Source organism: Oncorhynchus gorbuscha, linkage group LG16 (genome assembly GCF_021184085.1).
Source record: "Oncorhynchus gorbuscha isolate QuinsamMale2020 ecotype Even-year linkage group LG16, OgorEven_v1.0, whole genome shotgun sequence".
Classification (NCBI taxonomy): Eukaryota; Metazoa; Chordata; class Actinopteri; order Salmoniformes; family Salmonidae; genus Oncorhynchus; species Oncorhynchus gorbuscha.
The window spans coordinates 46,596,387-46,621,877 of record NC_060188.1 but is presented as its reverse complement, the minus strand read 5'-3'; the positions used below and the strand labels follow the sequence as shown (position 1 = coordinate 46,621,877).

General features: G+C 42.7%; 1 protein-coding gene across 2 annotated transcripts in view; it reads right to left on the bottom strand.

The window, feature by feature from the left end:
* The window catches only part of LOC123999461 (transmembrane protein 132E-like), a 387,132-nt gene that overhangs the window by 106,826 nt on the left and 254,815 nt on the right, over positions 1-25,491 (bottom strand). The window contains exons 1-2 of one of the 2 annotated variants that reach the window (XM_046305285.1): positions 14,871-15,501; positions 13,370-14,297 (exon numbers count right to left, since the gene is read on the bottom strand). In XM_046305285.1, coding sequence (XP_046161241.1) covers positions 13,370-14,297; positions 14,871-14,949 — 1,007 coding nt within the window. In that variant the 5' untranslated portion in view covers positions 14,950-15,501. Of the gene's footprint in view, positions 1-13,369; positions 14,298-14,870; positions 15,502-25,491 lie in introns of those variants that run through there. The other variant, XM_046305286.1, reaches the window with a different exon arrangement.

Sequence of the window (25,491 nt, the reverse complement as noted above, 5' to 3'; positions counted from 1 at the left end):
CTTTATGGATATAAAGAAGGACATTATCGAACAAAAGGACCATTTGTGATGTAACTGGGACCTTTTGGAGTGCCAACAGAAGAAGATCATCAAAGGTAAGGCATTTATTATATTGCTATTTCGCACCTGCCTGGTTTTGTGCTCTGAAATTGTTGAGGTGTCCCACTTTCCCAAAGTTAACAATACTATCAATACTTGTTCCACAACACTTTTTCCCTCACCACAAACTTTCCAAATGCCAGTTGTTTTTTAGTTACAGCTCATGAAGTGCGCTTCATCACCTTCTCACCCACCTCTTTGTTATCGTTCAGTCGGCACGCTGCTATAGCCGGTATACTGCTGCTCTTTCCAGAGCGCGCACTGATGCTATAACTAGCACTTTGGTTGTCTCTTCTCTCTTCAGTCGCGTGCTGCATTCTGTTGTTATGTGAACGATTGGCTGACCCTTAGATACAGTCAGTATTGCTCCAAACATGCACCACTCGTTCGCACACATCCAGTACTGATCTCAAGCCCCACATTTCTTTCATCGGATCTACCTAAATCACGTAGGTGTCACGGCTCTCGTCGGAATGAGGATCTGACCAAAGTGCAGCGTGGTAAGTGTTCATAATATTTTACTCCTCAAAAAATACTTGAACAAAATAACAAAGTGGAAAAAAAACAGTTCTGTCAACTGCTGACACTAAACAGAAACTAACTACCCACAAAACACAGGTGGGAAAAAGGCTGCCTAAGTATGATCCCCAATCAGAGATATGATAGACAGCTGCCTCTGATTGGGAATGACACTCGGCCAAAAACAAAGAAATAGAAAACATAGAAATAAAGAAACTAGAATGCCCACCCTAGTCACACCCTGGTCTAACCAAAATAGAGAATAAAAGCCTGTCTATGGCCAGTAGGTCACCTATTTTGGATTCAAAACGGCGAATTCCACTGAAAGGTGACTCATTTGCATCTCTGCACACCTATCAGGTGGATGGATTATCTTGGCAAATGATAAATGCTCACTAACGAGAATGTAAACAAACGTGGGCACAAAATTTAGAGAAATAAGCTTTTTGTGTGTATGGAAAATATCTGGGATATTTTATTTCAGCTCTTTCAACATGGGACCAACACTTTACATGTGGTGTTTATATTTTTAACAAGGCCACACAGAGGGCCAGAGATAATTACAGATACCTGTGATAATCTGAAGTACCCAAAAGGGCCACTCGATGTCTTGTGATAGATTACATATAATCCTTGAAAGATACCAACATTCTAGTAGTTTCAAATGTTTCCTGTAATATACCCTCATTTTGCAAACCTACCCGTTTCAAAGAGACACCTCCAGAGTTCATACATCATTACAATCAAACATAGTGGTGGGAAAAAGTCCAACTTCTCCAACACTCCCTTTGAAAACATCTCAGATATCCAAATCACTCCCTGGGGCTGTGCTGTGTACATTATTACAGGAAGACGCCTTCCTTGGGAGCCTCCGCCTGTCAAATGTGAGGTGTCAAAAAACCTGACCAATTTCTGCCTGTTTTGTGACAAGATGAAAGGGAGGACAGGTAAATAGAGAGGGCCTGCAGTAGAAAATACAGCTCTTATCTGTGCCTTGTCTAAACCTGTGAAGCGCCTTGGACAACCAGGGGGAACTCGCTGCTGCAGATCTAATAGAACAGATGTAATAGAATGGGACATATAGTACATTGACTGAGTAATACTCATTTTCTGTAAAACCACTCGGAGAGATAGACGTCTGTCTGTTCAGAGCGAATAGACTGCCTAAATATATTGCATTGTTCTGGCTGTGCTTAAGTTACCCATGATATCATCAGTCATGCTCCCTCATGCACGTACAGGCACGCACACACTCACAAGTACACAGACTCAATTGTAAATCATGTCATCTCATTCCCTCAATTACCAGAGCTTGACAATAACCTATGATGATCACCATATAAAGAAATAAATTGAAAGAGCAAGGTGAAGGGGAAAATAAAAATGTCAGTTAAGTACAAATGTGACCTTGGTCATTTGAGCACAAAAATTACTCTTGAATATGATTCAACCCAGTGATTGTAGAGATGTGGCCCCCATAACCCTACAATATGCATGTGAGGTCAACCAATGACAATTCTTTGGTCCACAAGATAGCCATGAAAAGCCTGTGCTAGGTTCTACTCTTTTGTTAAATGCCAAAATTTTACACCCAGCCCCCAATCCCTAGGCATTCCTTCAGACTTAAATGGGACAAAAAGGTTTGAGCAATGTGGTAACAATTCCACCCAGCCTATCAGAAGGTAAGGTGAAGTAATAATCAAATGACTTTAGAAATGTCCAATCCTTTCAGATCTGAAGTAATGCCAAGGGGGTAGGGGCTAAGGGTCAAATTCAGCATCTATTGCCTTACATCACTTGTGTACAACAAAAGAATGGAAACTTTATGTCATACAGAAAATATAAGAAATTCTGCACATCACAACTCAGTGAAAACGTTGACATTGACATCTAGAAAGGCGAGTGGTCGGTAGGACTGATATACAGTGGGGCTAAAAAGTATTTTGTCAGCAACCAATTGTGCAAGTTCTCCTACTTAAAAAGATGAGAGAGGCCTGTAATTTTCATCATATTTACACTTCAACTGTGACAGACAAAATGAGAAAAGAAAATCCAAAAAATCACATTGTAGGATTTTTTATGAATTTATTTGCAAATTATGGTGGAAAATAAGTATTTGGTCACCTACAAACAAGCAAGATTTATAGCTCTCACAGACCTGTAACTTCTTCTTTAAGAGGCTCCTCTGAAGTGTACCTATGATGAAAATTACAGGCCTCTCATCTTTTTAAGTGGGAGAACTTGCACAATTGGTGGCTGACTAAATACTTTTTTGCCCCACTGTAGATAAAAACAGGGAATAAAATGCTTCTCTCCAAGGAGAAGACACGATGGTCTACTACTAAATGCAAAACATACTTCTAGGAAGAAAATGCCTCAGGCTTAAAACCTTAGTTTGGGATAAGTCTACTCTCAGGTTGACTTGCATAAATAGCGGTCACATGGGCAAAGCAACTCACATTTCAGTGAGTTGCTCTTTTGCACACCAGTATCTCTACCTGCACATGACCATCTGATAATTTATCACTCCAGTGTTAATCTGCTAAATTATTCGCCTACCTCCTCATGCCTTTTGCACACAATGTATATAGACTGTTGTTTTCCCTACTGTGTTATTGACTTTTTTATTGTTTACTCCATGTGTTACTCTATGTTGTTGTCTGTTCACACTGCTATGCTTTATCTTGGCCAGGTCGCAGTTGCAAATGAGAACTTGTTCTCAACTAGCCTACCTGGTTAAATAAAGGTCAAATCAAATCAAATAAAAAATAAAAATAAAGATGTAGTATGTGAACAGTTATGTGCTTCTGTCCTCCACACTAAAACACCAAGTTCAAAGCGGAGGCCATTTAATTTAACATCTGTCACGTACATCTTGTTTTTAAGTTTTATGTGTCCAAGGCCCATACGATGAGATATCCACTCACATTGTGCAATGGTAAATGGCATTCTTGACACTTTTTTTTTTCCCTTGGCGGAACATAAATAACTGAATGAGTGAGAGTGTGTGGCTACTTTACAGGTAGCTCTCTCATTGAGCAGATAAAGAATAAAAAACAGGGGGAGAGGACAGAGGATAATAAACAGGAAACCCTAATCTAGAGAGGGTCAATCAAACAAAGTCTGAGTAAAGGCAGAAGAGGATTTGAGAGGCTACAGGAAAACATGTCTCTCCTGGCCTCTATCAGAGATGACCGCTGATAAGCGCCGGGGCTCAATGTCATCTGATGTGGGCCGACAAGCCACTAGTGGCAGGAAGTCACTCATCCTGAGTCATCCAATCAGTGCTCAGCTCACTCCGTACTGAGCAGGCCTGACATTACCCATCATCGACATGGGAACAAGACTAGAGGGACTGGGATGAGGACACATGGCAGAGCATAGGGCCACTGGGCAACAGAAAACAGAATCCCGGGTCAGGAAGTAGACATTTTCCTAGATAGCGGCAACAAAAACACTGTAGGGCATAAAAATAAAATGAAAAAATATGTGTTTTATTGTCATATACACCAGATGGGTGCAGTGAAATGTGCTGTTTTACAGGTTCAGCCATAGTAGTACAGCGCCCCTGGAACAAATTAGGGTTAAGTGCCTTGCTCAAGGGCACATAAACATATTTTTCTGTGGCAGGTAACCTTGTCGGCTTGGTTATTTGAACCAGCGAGCTTTCGGTTATTGGCCCAAACGGTTATTGGCCCAAACTGCTAGGCTAACTGCCGCCCCATACTGGTCACTGTAGCTAATGTAACTCTATAACCTTTCACATCAAGCTCACATAGGCTCTCATTTTTTTACTAAGGCTCTTGGATATATACAGTGTACATGTTAGGTCAATGTACGTATAAGGCAGCATTTTACTGACAGTTCATTGAAATGTCATGTCATCATCAAATAAACTGTATGTTAACATACGTACATGGTAATAATTCCAATGCATCATAAATGGAGCCACAAAATGAAATGTTTTCATTCCCTCATCTGTTTATCCACTACCCAAAATAGAGGCGGACTCCTCAATCTCATCAAAAACACAGAACAGACACATGCCGCAAACTATGCATGTAATTAATTGTAGTTTTCCTGGGTGATGATAAGCATCACAGAGACACGCTGGGTATGATTAATACTGACAGGTACTGCATTTTTATTATTTCCACGGTAACAGAACTTTAAAGGCCTAGCTAAATAAGTCCTCCCCACCAACACACACACATGCGCATTAACACACACACAAACGTAAGTTACAATGGGAATCAGGGGGAAAAATGGGAACCGGGGGAAAAAATGGGAATTTCAAAGAGATCGGATGAGGGGACGGAGGGATAGAGGAGGTAGACTTCTGCTGAGTTCAATTCATAAAGTCTTTCCTCATGACATCTTTAATAATATTTTTAAGGTGGAGAGAGCAGTCTGAGCGGGACAGATTTTTTGTTACCGTGGCCGCCTGTCGATATCCCACCTTCTCCCCCCAGATCTCATCTAGCTCCTGCCTGCAATCCCGCAATGTTATAATTACACATCTTAAAAACCCCCATCTCATGCATTATACTGTGCAATGAATGCATGATTTCATAAGACATTTTCTGTTTGGAATAAAGTCATTTTATTAAAACAAACTCCAGTGTAAACAAACTAATTTGAAGCAACACAGACTAAAAGTCCCTGCAAGACTGAATACAATTGTGGGGGGAATTAGGAACTTTCCAATTCCAAAATCATCTCAACTTGAACTGTTAGTAAGGTAAAGGAAAGGCAACAAATGGGCTCGACTGACTAGCGCCCAATCATGAGCCATTATTTCATTGCCTTTAGAAAATGATTAACAACATAGTCTACTTTCCCGTGAGAACTGCAAGCTGACAATTGGTTTATAATTCATCAAAAGCTGCCACAGACTAAATCACATCAGATACTTGTTTTTGCCACCACTACTGTTTGAAGCCATCGCGCGAGCCATTTGTGTAACATGCACCCCAGTTAGAAGTGGGGAGAGGAGAGGGACACAAGATTTATGTGATATTAAAGTGATTTTATAACAATTCACAGTGCATTTAAAACAGCAACACGACCATTATGAAATATTTTGCGGGCCTAAAATAATATTTTCACCACAAGAATGAACCATTCAGGCTGCGCAGCACACTTCTCTGTCGGGTCCGACACGGGAGTCCCAAGGTAAATGCAGGGCACTAGGTGGAGATACCTCAACAATTGGCTTCCTGCACTGTTTCACGCCCCATTTAGTCACCTGGCTCAGGGTCTCTCCGGATTTTTTCCTTCTCTATCACCTATTTTTATTCTTCTACACTCTATCCCCCAGAGAGACAGAAATGCAACACTGTGTCCTGGATACAAAATAAATATGAAGTATAATTCTGAGATAATCACTGAAATTGAAAAGAGGAGGGTCAACTATTAAATGAGAGGTGACATTTGAAAGGTATGTTTCTAAGGAAACCTAGTTTGCATTTCATGAAGACAATGGTGGTTAGAAATCAGTTCAGAGGTTGAAAGTTGCACAATAACGTGATGATGGTTGAAATATTAGACAAGGTAATATGGAATTTTATGAAAGGTGTTATGAAAACTTTTGAAACTTGAATCTGGTCGTCCATTTTGTTCCTCCAGGTTTTAACGATGAACCGAAACTTACACATTATGACTGTGTAAGGAAAAAAATAAAATGTTCTTGGCATATTCATCACTAAAGGGGATATAATTATAAAACCTACATGTTATCAACGGGCGGGCCACAGATGAGGTCAAGTTATTAGTAAATTCTTGATCTATCGGGAACAACAGCATTAGGGAGAGGGATTAGGCAGGACACATCTTGGAACAAAGTAATCCACATATTAGGTTATAGATCTCTCTGGGGACTTCTTCTTCTTGGAATCGCTGTGATGGTCAGAAGTGAAATGCTTGGGGCTTTCCTCCTCAGAGTCTGGGTTTTATGAGAAATGGTCAGGTCTCAAGCCATACACATGCACACACAGTAGGGGTAGTCTAATATTGAACTGGGGAGATAACACTAATGCACTATTCCTGCCTGCATACTGTAAATCCTAGCACTGCCTGTTCCTGTTCGCCTTAATGAGTTATTGAAACATAATTAATTCACGGTGAATTCCTAAATTGAAGTCAGAGTTTCCATTACGATTAGGGAGCGCCGTGTTTAAGAAGAGTTTCGCCATCATGCCTCAGATATCGTTTAATATCGGGCCCCTCCCCATCCATCTCTCCTCATCTTCAGGAGAGTAGAAAAAGAAAGCTAATTTTCTTGAGGCTTTCATGGATTTAAATAATCATTTTATTTTGTCTGGGAACTCTAACCCTCTCATTATGTTGACGGAGAGGAATAACAGTGAGAAACACAGGCATGAGGGAGAGGAGACATGCCTTGTATCCCCTAAGCTCTAATTCGACAAGAAGTGGGTCAGCTCATGAGGAATTTAATTTGAACAGATGTCAATTAATACCCATTATGCCTGCTCTTTCAGGAGGCTGATGAATGATCTTCATCTCATGTTCTCAGAGCCGAGTCTTACATGAGAGATTCAAAAAGATTTTACATGATATAGTCCTCATTTCTCCACTGTGCTGGTTGAATTGATAGCGCTAGGAAATTAGGTAGCTAGGCCTCTCTGTTACAGGGTAAAAGGAGTGTTCCGGTTCTCAAAATCTAGGCGAGTTCAAAAGAGAGATGTGCTTTATTCCCTTAAAGAATGTTGAAAAACAGACACTTCAAAATGTCTTGACGTTCAGTGTTCTAGAGAACATCTCCCAGTTCTCTTTTAATTGCGTAAGCTCCCGGGCAATTATGTAAGAAAAATATTATGTTCAATACATTCGGGCACCACTTCAAAGGACTGAGATGAATAAAGTTGACTAAGTTCTTTAAATATACAGAACCAGTCAAAATTTTGGACACACCTACTCATTCAAGAGTTTTTAAAAATAATTTTTACTATTTTCTACATTGTAGAATAATAGCAAAGACATCAACACTATGAAATAACACATATGTAATCATGTAGTAACCAAAAAAGTGTCACACGTACCAACAAAAGGAAATGATCAAACCGGTGTGATTAGAACCCTTGATTAGAACGCTTATCATAGGTGTCCATTAAAATATATGCAATAATAGGAATGCATTATTTGTCACCAGTACTTGCGAATAAAACTGTAAATACAGTATGCTACATACATACATACAGCATGTGCCTACAGTAGAAACGACAACACGATATACAGAAAATAAGGAGCTTACTTTGATAGGAACGCACACATGTCCAAAGTTATTATTGGTAAGGAAAACAAGAAGGAAGGCAAAGCAAGCGCCAGCAAGAAAATGTTCCAATTCTTGCAAGACTGCACAAATATATGCATACTTGATCTGCGCAAACATGAGTGATGTGCGGGGGGCTCTCCTCGAAGAGAGAAGTTTCTCCGGCTAAGTAAAGCGTCAAACATAACAACTCACGCTGGGGCGACCATTAGAGATATTTGGAACTCACATGTGAAAAGGTTGAACAAATCTAAATACATTTTATATTTCAGATTCTTCAAAGTAGGCACCCTTTGCCTTGATGACAGCTTTGCACACTCTTAGCATTCTCTCAACCAGCTTAATGATGTAGTCACCTGGAATGCATTCAGGTGTGCCCTATTAAAAGTTAATGTGTGGAATTTCTTTACTCCTGAGATAATCAGTTGTGTTTGTGACAAGGTGGGGTGGTATACAGAAGATGGTATTTTACCAAATATATTATGGCAAGAACAGCTCAAATAAGCAAAGAGAAACGGCAGTCCATCATTTCTTTAAGACATGAAGGTGAGTCAATAGGGAAAATGTCAAGAACTTTGAAAGTTTCTTCAAGAGCAGTCGCAAAAACAATCAAGCACAATGATTAAACTGGCTCTCATGAGGATCGCCACAGGAAAAGAAGTACTCAGAGTTACCTCTGCTGCAGAGGATAAGTTCATCAGAGTTAACTGCAACTCAGAAAATGCTGTCCATATAAATGCTTCATGGAGTTCAAGTAACAGATACATCTCAACTGTTCAGAGGAGACTGCGTGAATTGGGCCTTCAAGGTTGAAAAGAAACCACAACTAAAGGACACCAATAAGAAAAAGAGACCAGCTTGGGCCCAGGACATTAGACTGGTGGAAATCTATATCCTTTGGTCTGATAAGTCCAAATTTGAGATTTTTGGTTCCAACCGCTGTCTTTGTGAGACGCAAAGTAGGTGAAAGGATGATGTCCACATGTGTAGTTTAAACCGTGAAGCATGGAGGAGGTGGTGTGATGGTGCTTTTCTGGTGACACTGTCGTGATTTATTTAGAATTCAAGGCACAATTAACCAGCACAGTTACCACAGGATTCTGCAGTGATACGCCATCCATCTGGTTTGCGCTTAGTGGGACTATCATTTGTTTTTCAACAGGACAATGATCCAACACATCTCCAGGCTGTGTAAGGTCTATTTGACCAAGAAGGAGTGTGATGGAATTCTGCATCAGATGCCTTGACCTACACAATCACCCAACCTCAACCTAATTGAGATGCTTTGGGATGAACTGGAGCGCAGAGTGAAGGAAAAGCAGCCAACAAGTGCTCAGCATATGTGGAAACTCCTTCAAGACTGTTGGAAAAGCATTCCAGGGGAAGCTGGTTGAGAGAATGCCAAGAGTGTGCAAAGCTGTCACCAAGGCAAAGGGTGGCAACTTTGAAGAATCTAAAATATATTTTGATTTGCTTAACACATTTTTTGTTACTAAATACTTATGTGTTATTTAGTAGTTTTGATGTGTTCACTATTATTCTACAATGTAGAACACAGTAAAAAATAAAGAAAACCCTTGAATGAGTAGGTGTGTCCAAACTTTTGACTGGCACTGCATGTATGTATAAAGAGTGGGGCAAAAAAAGTATTTAGTCAGCCACCAATTGTGCAAGTTCTCCCACTTAAAAAGATGAGAGAGGCCTGTAATTTTCGTCATAGGTACACTTCAACTATCAGAGACAAAATGAGAAAAAAAATCCAGAAAATCACATTGTAGGATTTTTTATGAATTTATTTGCAAATTATGGTGTAAAATAAGTATTTGGTCAATAACAAAAGTTTATCTCAATACTTTGTTATATACCCTTTGTTGGCAAAGACAGAGTTCAAACGTTTTCTGTAAGTCTTCACAAGGTTTTCACACACTATTGCTGGTATGTTGGTCCATTCCTCCATGCAGATCTCCGCTAGAGCACTGATGTTTTGGGGCTGTTGCTGGGCAACACGGACTTTCAACTCCCTCCAAAGATTTTCTATGGGGTTGAGATCTGGAGACTGGCTAGGCAACTCCAGGACCTTGAAATGCTTCTTACGAAGCCACTCCTTCGTTGCCCGCGCGGTAAGTTTGGGATCATTGTCATGCTGAAAGACCCAACCACGTTTCATTTTCAATGCCCTTGTTGATGGCAGGAGGTTTTCACTCAAAATCTCACGATACATGGCCCTATTCATTCTTTCCTTTACACGGATCAGTCGTCCTGGTCCCTTTGCAGAAAAACAGCCCCAAAGCATGATGTTTCCACCCCCATGCTTCACAGTAGGTATGGTGTTCTTTGGATGCAACTTAGCATTCTTTGTACTCCAAACACAACGAGTTGAGTTTTTACCAAAAAGTTATATTTTGGTTTCATCTGACATTCTCCCAATCTTCCTCTGGATCATCCAAATTCTCTCTAGCAAACTTCAGACGGGCCTGGACATGTACTTGCTTAAGCAGGGGGACAAGTCTGGCACTGCAGGATTTGAGTCCCTGGCGGCGTAGTGTGTTACAGATGGTAGGCTTTGTTACTTTGGTCCCAGCTCTTTGCAGGTCATTCACTAGGTCCCCCCGTGTGGTTCCGGTATTTTTGCTCACCGTTCTTTTGATCATTTTGACCCCACGGGGTGAGATCTTGCATGGAGCCCCAGATCGAGGGAGATTATCAGTGGTCTTGTATGTCTTTCATTTCCTAATAATTGCTCCCACAGTTGATTTCTTCAAACCAAGCAGCTTACCTATTGCAGATTCAGTCTTCCCAGCCTGGTGCAGGTCTACAATTTTGTTTCTGGTGTCCTTTGACAGCTCTTTGGTCTTGGCCATAGTGGAGTTTAGAGTGTGACTGTTTGAGGTTGTGCACATGTGTATTTTATACTGATAACAAGTTCAAACAGGTGCCATTAATAAAGGAAGTGAGTGGAGGACAGAGGAGCCTCTTAAAGAAGAAGGTACAGGTCTGTGAGAGCCAGAAATCTTGCTTGTTTGTAGGTGACCAAATACTTATTTTCCACGATAATTTGCAAATAAATTAATTAAAAATCCTACAATGTGATTTTCTGGATTTTTTCTCATTTTGTCTGTCATAGTTGAAGTGTACCTATGATGAAAATTACAGGCCTCTCTCATCTTTTTAAGTGCGAGAACTTGCACAATTGGTGGCTGACTAAATACTTTTTTGCCCCACTGTATGAATATATACACTGCTCAAAAAAATAAAGGGAACACTAAAATAACACTAAAATAACGCATCCTCCACATATGAATGACTGAAATATTCTTAATAAATACTTTTTTCTTTACATAGTTGAATGTGCTGACAACAAAATCACACAAAAATTATCAATGGAAATCAAGTTTATAAACCCATGGAGGTCTGGATTTGGAGTCACACTCAAAATTAAAGTGGAAAACCACACTACAGGCTGATCCAACTTTGATGTAATGTCCTTAAAACAAGTCCAAATGAGGCTCAGTAGTGTGTGTGGCCTCCACGTGCCTGTATGACCTCCCTACAATGCCTGGGCATGCTCATGATGAGGTGGCGGATGGTCTCCTGAGGGATCTCCTCCCAGAACCTGGACTAAAGCATCCGCCAACTCCTGGACAGTCTGTGGTGCAATGTGGCGTTGGTGGATGGAGCGAGACATGATGTCCCAGATGTGCTCAATTGGATTTAGGTCTGGGGAACGGGCGGGCCAGTCCATAGCATCAATGCCTTCCTCTTGCAGGAACTGCTGACACACTCCAGCCACATGAGGTCTAGCATTGTCTTGCATTAGAAGGAACCCAGGGCCAACCGCACCAGCATATGGTCTCACAAGGGGTCTGAGGATCTCATCTCGGTACCTAATGGCAGTCCAGGCTACCTCTGGCGAGCACATGGAGGGCTGTGCAGCCCCCCAAAGAAATGCCACCCTACACCATGACTGACCCACAGCCAAACCGGTCATGCTGGAGGATGTTACAGGCAGCAGAACGTTCTCCACGGCGTCTCCGGACCTTGTCACGTCTGTCACGTACTCAGTGTGAACCTGCTTTCATCTGTGAAGAGCACAGGGTGCCAGTGGCGAATTTGCCAATCTTGGTGTTCTCTGGCAAATGCCAAACGTCCTGCACATTGTTGGACTGTAAGCACAACCCCCACCTGTGGACGTCGGACCCTCATACCACCCTCATGGAGTCTGTTTCTGACCGTTTGAGCAGACACATGCACATTTGTGGCCTGCTGGAGGTCATTTTGCAGGGCTCTGGCAATGCTCCTCCTGCTCCTCCTTGCACAAAGGCGGAGGTAGCGGTCCTGCTGCTGGGTTGTTGCCCTCCTACGGCCTCCAACACGTCTCCTGATGTACTGGCCTGTCTCCTGGTAGCGCCTCCATGCTCTGGACACTACGCGGACAGACACAGCAAACCTTCTTGCCACAGCTCGCATTGATGTGCCATCGTAGATGAGCTGCACTACCTGAGCCACTTGTGTGGGTTGTAGACTCGGTCTCATGCTACCACTAGAGTGAAAGCACCGCCAGCATTCAAAAGTGACCAAAACATCAGCCAGGAAGCACAGGAACTGAGAAATGGTCTGAGGTTACCACCTGCAGAACCACTCCTTTATTGGGGGAGTCTTGCTAATTGCCTATAATGTCCACCTGTTGTCTATTCCATTTGCACAACAGCATGTGACATTTATTGTCAATCTGTGTTGCTTCCTAAGTGGACAGTTTAATTTCACAGAAGTGTGATTGACTTGGAGTTACATTGTGTTGTTTAAGTGTTCCCTTTATTTTTATGAGCAGTGTATATATATATATATATATAATATAAATCACTACATTCCTTAGTAATTGCCACAATAACATGTAAGGCAGTAAGTAACGCATTGGCCATTAGAGATACCCAGTTACTTTTGATGATATATCATATAGTTTTTACAATATTACAACATTAGTTTTGCACTAGTTGGCTGTACCTGTACAAACTACAGTTTTAATCCTTAAAGCTTGTTCTCCATCTTCTTCTTTTAGGGAGCCAATCTGTTTTCAGTTCTTTTATTTCCATTACTGATCAAAACTTGTTTTCTCATGACTGACTCTTGTCACTCTGCAGCAGACATATGGTGAGCAATATGTTTGGAACATCGAATCGCAAATCACAGTATTAATACATGTAGAATTGTGACAATCACATACATATCGTACCTAGGTATCGTGATAATAGCATATCGTGAAGTCTCTGGCAAATCCCAGCCCTATTGACAATATTTCCTTCTGAAAGCACACACTCCAATTCATTGCGTCCTCAACTGTTTTGGAGGAGAAGGTCCAAGGTCCCTTTCCTCTGACCTTCTCCTCTAAATAATTTTGAGAAGAAGGCTAGGAAAGAAGATGTGATGCATCCAGGAAAGATTCATTGAGAAAGAGACACTTACTTGAGGGTGAACAGCTCCACTGTGGAATTGGGCACCAGGTAGAGGAAGATGTTGAGGGTCTCTCCTGGCTTCAGCGACTTCTCAGGCAACCTCAGGAACATGTTCTTATCCAGCTGCTTGTCCACCACCAACTGCTTCTGGCTGGAATGGTACAGGCTGATGCTACCAATGCGGAGGAGGGGATGTTGAGAGGGAGGCTCGCCCCGTGATCCTCCTCTGCGGCCCGAGTTCTCGCCGCACTCCCCTCCGCTGTCCGGGTCATGGAGGGTGTAGTACAGCTCGGCCTGGAGGGACTCCCCGCTCAGCTCCAGGCTGTCGCTGGAGCTTTTCCTGCGTCCCAGGGGGGCCACATTGGTGTTGAACCAGGTGGGGGGCAACTCCAGCTGGGCCAAGCACTGGGCAAGGTTCCCCCGGAGGCGGCACGACGTCTTGATCTCGCGCACATCCCGGAAGCCGTGGAGCCTGACGCAGGGCAGCTTGTCCTGGACTTTGAAGTCATCCCAGTCGCGACCGGCAATGTAGAAGAGCACCTGGACCACGGGGTTGCTAGATAACACCCTCGACTGGACGATGAAGGCCCGGACCTTCCAGTTGACCGTTAGCCGCCCGAGGATGTCCAGAGGGCTGGAGGGCTGGAGGAGGTCCTTGGATAGGCTCTGGTCCTGGGTGAATGGGCCAAAGGTTATGTTAACGGAGGGAAACTCCTTGGTCTGGAAGACCACAAAGCTTTCGGAACGCTGGAGAGGGTGTTTGTTGGCGGGGCTACCGCTGCTTTGGCCCGAGGACCTGGTCTCTCGCAGGAAGAAGGCCAGCTGGGCATTGGAAAGCTTGAAGTTGGCGGGCAGGTAGATGTCCGGAGGGGTGGGGGTGACTGCTGAAGAGCTCAGGAGAGCATCTGGGCTAGTCGGGGATACTTTACCTGCAAATGCTGAACACAGAGAGATGGAAAGAGAGAGAGTAAAAGGTTAGAATCTTCACAATGCAACATGTATTTCACCATTTTGCAAATTTCACCTGCTCTTCACATGAAACTGCCACAGATAACAACAATTATCTGATAAAGAAACCATATGTGTCAAGTGGCCTGCAGGCAGATTGTCCATTGTGTCCAATGAAACGGGTTGTATAAGTAAACAAGCTGCATGACACTGATTTCATCGTACCTGCTGTTCACAAGATAAACAGCTCAACACCACACACTCAATCGGTTGTTCCTCGAGTTCAATAACACACCAATAGTCAGTTTTAAAATTGACAGAGAAGCTAACGAATGGACAAAACACACAAGCTTTCAAAACAACAAGATATTTGACAAAATGTAAAAGAGAAATAGGGAGATACTTTAGAACAAAATAGAGTGGGAACAAACACTCAAATGTGTTATCTAATGACAAACTCTGGGAAAAGAGAACAAATAAAAAACATGTACCCTTGAGCTATAAAATACAATCTGCTCAGACAATGGACACAGTCATAAAGAAACAGCATTGATGTAACATACTTATCAGTAGTACCAAGAACATGAAATAAATGTGCCAAAGCCTTTCCAGACAGACCAAATCAGAGATTAAAAGTCCCATATTCCAAATCGCCTGGCATTGAAAGTATATGTCCTCAAATAGCCCTTCAAAAGAGTATATCCAATCATCAGTAGAGAGTTTGCAGTCACCAAGTTAACAGATTGCGCAAGAAAAAACTCCACGTTTCTCTCATAAATCTCCTCAGATATTCGCAGGACTAGAACAGATTCCCGGTGGTTCCCTTGCTTGCGTTGCAGCACACAGCTGTGGGGGATCAACAGAAGTTCTTGAACTTGTGCTTACATTCCCTTTGGTGCAGTCGTGGTCCACAGCATAGACCCACAGAAGCTCTTTGAATCCAGTCCACACATGTCGCACCAATCTGGCAGCTGTCCCTGATAGACCAAACCCCTCTTCGCAAGCCCGGGTTTAATACTGTAGACAAAGCCTTGACACCGCCCTGTCTCGCCACACCTAGCCTCAGTCTATAATCAACATTTGAGCTCCCAGACAGCGTTAAGACACACAGGTCTCAAAGGACTATTGCACCACACACACACTCGTAAAAAAATACTGTTCAGCTCGATTTATCCTCTCCCACTGGACATGTTCAGGAAGAGGCTTTCGTGTTTGTGTGAGGCAGAGTGTGTGAGAGAATGAGTGTCTATGTGCGTTGGACGGGAGGGGTGGGAATGGGGGAGGGATGTTCGACTTCAATGCATTCAGGCAAAGAGAGTGAGCGGGAGAAAGAGAGGGGGGGGATTAGGTAAAGATCATAGATGAATTAGCTCTGCCTGTCCCCTTTTCTTCTGCCACGGCCCCCCGAGAAAGATAATGAGGATGCCTGGGGAGGGTTGGGGGTGGGGGATTGACTACTTCTGCCCCCAAGTGCCTGGAATCCCTACAATAAAATAGAAAGGAATTCTTGGATGTGTGTGTGGTCCAAGCCTACGCTCAGCATCACGCTCAACAGGGGGTCGAAAAGATGAAGGCGCCTGTTGTTCATTCCACCAGGAACCGTTTCACTTATTTCCACATCAAGAACATAAACAGAACAATTCTCATCTCGTAATGGGATATATGTTCTTGAACACTTTTTAGCAGTTCTTGTCAGTTATGTAACCGATTTTCCACAGGGCTACGGCTGATTCTCCGCATCTGCTTGAGTAGCCTCTGCCGAGTTCCCAACAACCAATGTTCTGATATTCAGGGGAAATGGAAAGAGAGCCCATGACTCGACTTCCGCTTATGGACGTTAACAAGGCGACACTACATTTGAACTCTTCCTCCACATTTATTGGACTGGTTGAACAGTATTCGAACTACAGTTTTTTTCTTCTTCTCGTCAATACCATTATGTAGAGGGTCTAATTTCAGGCATTTGCTACATTAGTTTAATGCTTGAGGAACATGAGTACTTTTCTGCCGAGTGGTCTGAACCATATGGTGTGCTCCTGCAGTGTGGTTAGACTCTGGCAGTCTAAGGGCCAGGCAATGAAGTGCCTCTTAAGGGGTCTGACATGATACTCTCAGCTCTGCAGAGCAGCGCAGTTCCATTACGAGACCACATTAGCTACTTGAGTGTCTCTTCATCCCTTTCTAAACATGCATAATGCACACAACGGATTGCTCTTGTTTAGTTCCCCATCCCCCCTTCTGTGTACTCCAGCCTGATGTACGGGCTGATTGAGGGGGCGTGATATACGGGCCCAAATGCACTGGGGGTGCTCCTCCACTCACTTTTCCTTTGCTGCTGTATCAAAGTGGGGTCGGGGTGGATGGGGGTGCAGATGGGACTTACAACCGAACCTGATACCCCCCCCCCTATTTGGCTTCCTATTAGACATAAGGGCCAAATTGATTGGCTTCTCTTCCTGTTGCATGCTCCGTTACATGATACCCATCTGTTGGGTTGGGGATATCAATGAGTAGCTAGCAACACCTCAGGGCTCTTTCCATCTATCAAGTTGCTTTCCCTAATGGGGATTAATGAAAATGTCTGACCACAATTGGATGTTGAGGTTGGGGCTATTTCTTTACCATTTAGAGACAATCCGCATTTTACGGAACACGACGATTAGGAGCGCAACGCAGTACGTGAATGTCATTTGTCATCACAAAATGGGTGGTTCCTTGTAGTACGCAGGCCTGCCTACGGCACAGCCATGTATAGTCCCACTCAAGCGCATACCACGAGAGCTCTCAAGGAACTACAAACTGGAAACTGCATATCCTGAGGCCGCATTAATTGTAGCTGGGGACGTTAATAATGCAAATCTGAGGAAAACTCTACCAAAGTTTTATCAACACATCGTCTGTAGTTCCCGAGCTTCAACAACTCTCAACCATTGTTACTCTCCCTTCCGGGATGGATACAAGGGCCTTCCCCACCCTCCCTTCGGGAAATCAGATCCCAACTGCATTTTGCTCTTCTCTTCCTATAGGGAGAAAATCCAACAGGAAGTACCCGTGCTGAGGTCTATTCAATTCTGGTTTGACCAATCGGAAAATATGCTTCAAGAGTATTTGATCTTGCGGACTGGGACATGTTCCGGGTTCCCTCTGAATAACATTGACGTATACACTAACATGGTGACTGAGTTCATCAGGAAATGTATAGGGGATGTTGTTCTCACTGTGACGATTAAAACCTACCAAAAACTGTGGATAGATGGTAGCATTAGCGCAAAGCTGGAAGCGCAAACCCAAAACATTTAACCACAGCAAAGTGACTGGGAATATGATTGAATACAAACAGTCCAGTTCTGCCCTCCATAAGACAATCAAACAGACGGCATCCTCAACCGCGTCCTCAGAGCATGCAGCTGGCTGGAGTGTTTACAGACATATTCCTATCCCAGTCTGCTTCCCTCACTTGCTTCAAGATGTCCACCATTGGTCCTGTAACCAAGAAAGCGATTGTAACTGAACAAATTACTATCGCCCCGTGGCACTCACTTATGTCATCATGAAGTGCTTTGATCGGCTAGTTAAGGATCATATCACATACACCTTAACCGACACCCTAGACAATTCACATACCACGCCAATGTATGGATGATGCAATTGCACTGCACACTGCCCTATCCCATCTGGACAAGAAGAATACTTACAGTTGAAGTCGGAAGTTTACATATACCTTAGCCAAATACATTTAAAACCAGTTAATCACAATTCCTGACATTTAATCCAAGTAAAAATGCCCTGTTTCAGGTCAGTTAGGATCACCACTTGATTTTAAGAATGTGAAATGTCAGAATAATAGTAGAGATAATGATTTATTTCAGCTTTTATTTCTTTCATCACATTCCTAGTGGGTAATATGTTTACATACACTCAATTAGCATTTGGTAGCATTGCATTCAAATTATTTAACTTGGGTCAAACGTTTCGGGTAGCCTTCCACAAGCTTCCCACAATAAATTGGATGAATTTTGGACCATTCCTCCTGACAGAGCTGGTGTAACTGAGTCAAGTTTGTAGGCCTCCTTGCTCGCACACACTTTTTCAGTTATGCCCACTAATTTTCTATAGGATTGAGGTCAGGACGTTGTGATAGCCACTCCAAAACCTTGACTTTGGTGTCCTTAAGCCATTTTGCCACAACTTTGGAAGAATGCTTGTGGTCATCGTAGATTTGGAATAACCATTTGCAACCAAGCTTTAAATTCCTGACTGATGTCTTGAGATGTTGCTTCAATATATCCACATAATTTTCTCATGATGTCATCTATTTTGTGAAATGCACCAGTCCCTCCTGCAGCAAAGCACCCCCACAACATGATGCTGCCCCCCTCCCCCATGCTTCACGGCTGGGATGGGGTTCTTCGGCTTGCAAGCTTCCCTCTTTTTCCTCCAAACATAACGATGGTCATTATGGCCAAACAGTTCTAATTTTGTTTCATCAGACCAGAGGACATTTCTCCTAAAATTATGATCTTTGTTCCCATGTGCAGTTGCAAACCGTAGCCTGGCTTTTTTATGGAGGATTTGGAGCAGTGGCCTCTTCCTTACTGAGCGGCCTTTACGGTGTTGATATAAGACTAGTTTTACTGTGGATATAGATACTTTTGTATCTGTTTCCTCCAGTATCTTCACAAGGTCATTTGCTGTTGTTCTGGGATTGATTTGCACTTTTCGCACCAAAGTACGTTCATCTCTAGAAGACAGAACACATTTCCTTCCTGAGCGGTATTACGGCTGCATGGTCCCATGGTGTTTATACTTGCGTACTATTGTTTGTACAGATGAACGTGGAACCTTCAGGCATTTCGAAATTGCTCCCAAGGATGAACCAGACTTGTGGAGGTCTACAATTTTCTTTTGAGGTCTTGGCTGATTTATTTAGATTTCCTCATGATGTCAAGCAAAGAGGCACTGAGTTTGAAGGTATGCCTTGAAACACATCCACAGGTACACCTCCAATTGACTCAAATTATGTCAATTAGCCTACAGAAGCTTCTAAAGCCATGACATCATTTTCTGGAATTTTCCAAGCTGTTAAAAGGCACATTCAACTTAGTGTATGTAAACCTCTAACCCAATGGAATTTTGATACAGTGAATTATAATTGAAATAATCTGTCTGTAAACAATTGTTGGAAAAATGACTTGTGTCATGCACAAAGTAGATGTCCTACCCGACTTGCCAAAACTATAGTTTGCTAACAAGATATTTGTGGAGTGGTTGAAAAATGAGGTTTAATGACTCCATCCTAAGTGGATGTAAACGTCAGACTTCAACTGTAGCTAAGTAATGAACCATCATCCCAACTCATGAAGTTACTACCCTGCATGAATCTGCGGGTAGCTAATCAACCAGGTTCAATGTTAGCTAGCTAACATTAGGCTATAACTAGGCAAGCAAATGGCTCTGAGATACGAATAATAAGATCATACATGTAACATTATCTAGCGAGCCAGCCAGCTAACATTAGCTAGCTAACAGTACACTAACTTGAAATAAAACCACTTTCTATCAAAATTAGAAACGTGTAATATCTGAAAATGTATTAAGCTAGACTATCTTACCAATATTCAGTAACAGTCAAACATTCAGACACAGCTACGAATTCAAGGGTTTTTCCTTTATATTTTGTAATTTGTGGAATAATATGTGCCTTGTTGAAAGTTAATTTGTGAAATTTCTTTCCTCAATGCGTTTGAGAAAATCAGTTGTGATGTGACAAGGTAGGGGTGGTATACAGATGATAGCCCTATTTGATAAAGAACCAAGCCATATTATGGCAAGAACAACTCAAATAAGCAAATACAAACGACAGTCCATCATTACTTTAAGACACGAAGGTCAGTCAATATGGAACATTTGAAGAACTTTGAACGTTTCTTCAAGCGCAGTTGCAAAAACCATCAAGTGCTATGATGAAACTGGCTCTCATGAGGACCACCACAGGAAAAGAAAACCCAGAGTTACCTCTGCTGCAGAGGATACGTTTATTAGAGTTAACTCAGATTGCAGCCCAAATAAATGTTTCACAGAGTTAAAGTAACAGACACATCTCAACATCAACTGAGATATTCAACTGAGTATTCTTTGTTTTCTTTATTGTTTTGGTTAGGGCAGGGTGTGACATGGGTGATGTATGTGTTTTTTGTACTGTCTAGGGGTTTTGTAGGTTTATGGGGTTGTTTATCATCTAGGTGTTTATATATGTCTATGGTTGCCTATATTGGTTCTTAATTAGAGGCAGGTGTTTATCATAGTCTCTGATTGGGAACAATATTTAGGCAGCCATCTTCTTTGGGTATTTCGTGGGTTATTGTCTATGTCTAGTTGCCTGTATTTGCACTTTTGTATCATAGCTTCACGTTTGTTTTGTTATTTTGTATAGTTTGTTTAGTGTCTATCTTTATTAAAAGTTTAATGTACTCACATTACGCTGCGCCTTGGTCTCCTCCATTCAACGAACGTGACAGAATAACCCACCATAAAAGAACCAAGCAGTGTGATAAGGAGGAACAGCGCTTTGTGGAATCGAAGACTCAGGACGAAATACTGGACGGTAAAACATCCTGGACCTGGGAGGAGGTAATGGCAGGGGACAAGACCCTGCCATGGAAGCAGGTGGAGAGAGCACGGAGGAACGGCAACAATATCTGGGTACAAGGCTAGCACGGAAGCCTGAGAGGCAACCCCAATAAAAACATTTTTTGGGGCGGGGCGCACACGAGGAGTTTGGCTAAGTCAGGTAGGAGACCTGAGCCAACTCCTTGTGCTTACCGTGGCGGGCGTCGTACTGGTCAGGCACCGTGTTATGCGGTGGAGCGCACTGTGTCCCCAGTGCGCGTGCTTAGCCCGGAGCGCTACATCACAGCTCCCCGCATCTGCTGAGCTAGGGTGAGGATCCAGCCAGGGCAGATGGTGTCAGCCCTGCTCTCCAGACAGCCAGTGTGTCTCCTAGGGCCAGGATGTCCTGAGCCGCCAGACTCTCCCGTCTGTCCTGAGCCGCCAGAGTCTCCCGTCTGTCCTGAGCCCCCAGTCTGTCCTGAGCCGTCAAAGCCGCCAGTCTGTCCTGAGCCGTCAGAGCCACCAGTCTGTCCTGAGCCGTCAGTCAGCCAGGAGCTGCCAGAGCCGTCAGTCAGCCAGGACCTGCCAAAGCAGTCAGTCAGCCAGGAGCCACCAGTCATCCAGGAGCCGCCAGTCAGCCAGGAGCCGCCAGTCAGCCAGGACCTGACAGAGCCGTCAGCCAGCCAGGAGCTGCCAGAGCTGTCAACCAGCCTGGAGTTGCCAGAGCCATCAGCCAGCCAGGAGCTGCCAGAGCCGTCAGCGAGTCCGGAGCTGCCCCTCAGTCCGGAGCTGCCCCTCAGTCCGGAGCTGCCACTCAGTCCGGAGCTGCCCCTCAGTTCGGAGCTGCCCCTCAGTTCGGAGCTGCCCCTCAGTTCGCAGCTGCCCCTCAGTTCGGAGCTGCCCCTCAGTCTGGAGCTGCCCCTTAGTCCAGAGGTGCCCCTCAGTCCAGTGGGGCCTTTAATTAGGGTCTTCGGCCCAAGGTCAGAGGTGATGGTCGTCACTCTAAAGAGGCCCTTGAAGAGGGTAATGACTATGGTGGAGTGGTTTTTTTTCTGTTTTGTTTGGTCAGGGTGTGATATGAGTGGGCATTCTATGTTGCATGTCTAGTTAGTCTGTTTCTATGTGTTTTGGCCTGATATGGTTCTCAATCAGAGGCAGGTGTTTGTTGTTGTCTCTGATTGGGAAGCATATATAGGTAGCCTGTTTTGTATTGTGGTTGGTGGGTTATTGTCTATGTGATATTGCATGTTTGCACTCAGTATTTATAGCGGTCACTTTCGTTTTATATTTTGTTTGTTTCTTTAGTGTACTTTGTGTTTTTCCATCTTTTCATTAAAATATGTATTCACATCACTTTGGTCTCCTCACTATGACGAGTGTGACACAGGCCTTCGTAGTCAAATTGCTGCAAAGAAACCACTACAAAAGGACACCAATGAGAAGAAGAGACTTGCTTGGGCCAAGAAATATGAGCAAAGGAGATTTTTGGTTCCAACCGCCATGTCTTTGTGAAATGCGGAGTGGGTGAACGGATGATCTCTGCATGTCTCGTTCCCACCATGAAGCACGGAATAGGTGTGTTGGTGTTGAAAGAAAAACAGTTCAAAGCACACTTAACCAGCATGGCTACCACAGCAATCTGCAGCAATACACCATCCCATCTGGTTTGTGCTTAGTGGGACTATCATTTGTTTTTCAGATGACCTGGCCTCCACAATCACCCAACCACAACCCAATTGAGATGGTTTGGGATGAGTTGGACCGCAGAGTGAAGGAAAAGCAGCCAGGTGCTCAGCATATGTGGGAACTCCTTCAAGACTGTTGGAAAAGCATTCCAGGTGAAGCTGGTTGAGAGAATAACAAGAGTGTGCATAGCTGTCATCGAGGCAAAGGGTGGCTACTTTGAAGAATCTAAATCTAAAATATATTTTGATTTGTTAAACACTTTCTTGGTTACTACATGATTCCATGTATGTTATTTAATAGTATTGGTGTCTTCACCATTATTCTACAATTTAGAAAACAGTTCAAATGAAGAAAAACCCTTGAATGAGTACGTGTGTCCAAACTTTTGACTAGTACTGTACATCATCGATGGACACGTCTCCTGTTATCGGATGTTATGGTTGCCCTTAGTTTGAATCCTGAGACAGGTGTTTTCTCCATCTCCTTACCTATCATATTCAAATTCAACTGATTTCAAATCAGTTAAAAAAGTTGCATTTGACAGGATTACCTACACTTACTGACCAGCTCAAATAGACAGAAGCGTGATATTTGGCAGACCAATCCAAACTCATCTCTTGGCATGTCCAGTTCATTCATCTCAGCCAATCATGGCTAGCGGAGAGGTTGCTAGCTTTTTCTGTGGCTTAACCAAGTAGGCTCGTAATTTAACAACTTTATTCGTATTTTCAGATGGCATAGAAGTTTGTTATTAAGTCACATGAAAGTTCACATGTACGAGAAGGCATTTCTGCCAAAAAAGTTTGTTTAAAAAGGTTCTTCTGTGAAGTAGTGACCTGCGACATAAGTCTAGTATCCAGAAACTGGTCACATGTCACTGTACAGCTGTTATTTGGTGGCACTTTATTACCAGTTCCCTTGTTTACGCTTCTTCCTTTCACAATAAGTGACCCAAATGGCACCATATGCCCTACATAGTGCAATACTTTTGACCAGGGCCAAAAAAAGGTATACAATGTAGGGAATAGGGTTCCATTTGGGATGCAGTCACAAACTGGCTTTGAGTCATTATTTAAAATGTCATAACGAGTCAAGCAAAACATGTACAATTGAGAGGAATATGTTAGTTAATGATGTGCATTTCTTTTGTCATAAAGTTCATTTACGAAAAGGTGTATCAAACTCCGTTATTTGAACGATGCTGTGTCTGCATGTATGTATTACAATTATACACTTCAACAGTGTTTACCACTTCTGCTCCTGGGACATCAATGATTACACATTGTAACTATGCAATAGACTAGAAACATTATTTAACTAAAGGTTGATTTGTAATTAATATATACAGAATGAAAAACAGTACATCCTGCCAGCACGCCGACGAAAGCGAGGAATGAGATGGGAGTAACAATCCAGGCTATTTGCTCTGAGGTCGGCATAATAATGTAATGAAACAAGCAGGGAGCAGGTTTCGAACCCTAAACCTTCTAGCCCGAAGTCCAGCACGCTATCGACTGTGCCCAAATGTATTAATTTGGGTTGGGGATGATTAATAAGTCTAAAAACACTATCAATTGAAATCTTTAACATGTGGAAAGGGGAAAAAGTTTATTAGTTTTTCACAAGCTTAGCAGTGTGGGCTATTAACTGAACAATAGACTATTCAACCTTTACTAAAGAATTGTCTAATTGCCGAGCTAGGTGTGATCCCCCCCAACTTGCAACAAATCATTTGTATCTATCTTTCCACTTCTACTTACACATGGTTAAATCCTCAGGGTATTTTTCAAATATCTATTCGCTAATATATCAACCGGGACAGTTGGCTTTTAACTAGGACCGGGATTAACAATGGCCGCCTTTCTCTTTTGCCCACAATTCACTCTGAGAGCCCCCACCTACCCACTTACGCAATGTGGTCGTTCAAAACAGGGGCACTTCCTGATTGGATTTTCCTCAGGTTTTAGCCTGCAGTATCAGTTCTGTTTAACTCACAGGCAAAATGTTTTGGAAACTTTAGAGTTTCCAAAACTTTAGAGTTTAACTAATTTGAATCATTACAGGATTTTTCTTGATTTTTACCATTTTCTACATTGTAGAATAATAGTGAAGACATCACAACTATGAAATAACACCGGTCTCCCGCGTGCCCCGCATTCTGTAGTACAGACATGGCCTGCTCTTTCTTATGTAAGGAATTAGGCACTTTCACATGTTTACTACAGTATGTATTGTAGACTGAACAGGAGGTGTGGTAGAGAGGGAGCCTGAAAACTGCAAGTCCGGGACAAGATAGCACGTCTGGTGAATGGGTCAATGGGCCTTTATATAAAAGTGATAATGCCCTTGAAGGGCTTCTTGGGCATTATCACTTAAATATTTAATGACTGTGTCGCATCTGTAGCAACATGGCCAAAATAACTAACAACCAGCTTTTTGTCCAGAATATTCTGCTGGAAGAATAACATTATATGAATTTGCTTATCAAAATAAGATTATAATAAAAATATGTTATTTAATGTTATTTGAATATGTTGGTCGCTGTTTTATAAGAGAAATAAGGTAAGCGATGTAGTGATGTATCATGCATACAGTCACAGGCAAATGGGTTGACTGGCCCTCCCAAACAATGCCATTTACCTGTAACTGTATTCATCATACAGCAATGCCTCTTGTGCATTATTGCTTAAAAACCTCTTTAGGATCTGAACCTTTATTTTCAATTTTCGCCTAAAATAACAAATCTAAATCTAACTACCTGTAGTTCAGTACCTGAAGCAAGGATATGCATTTTTTTGATACCATATTTACTGAAGGTAAATATTTACAATATTTACAATATTTACCTTCAGAGGTGAATGTATCAAACCAGTTGCCGTGATAAAGTTA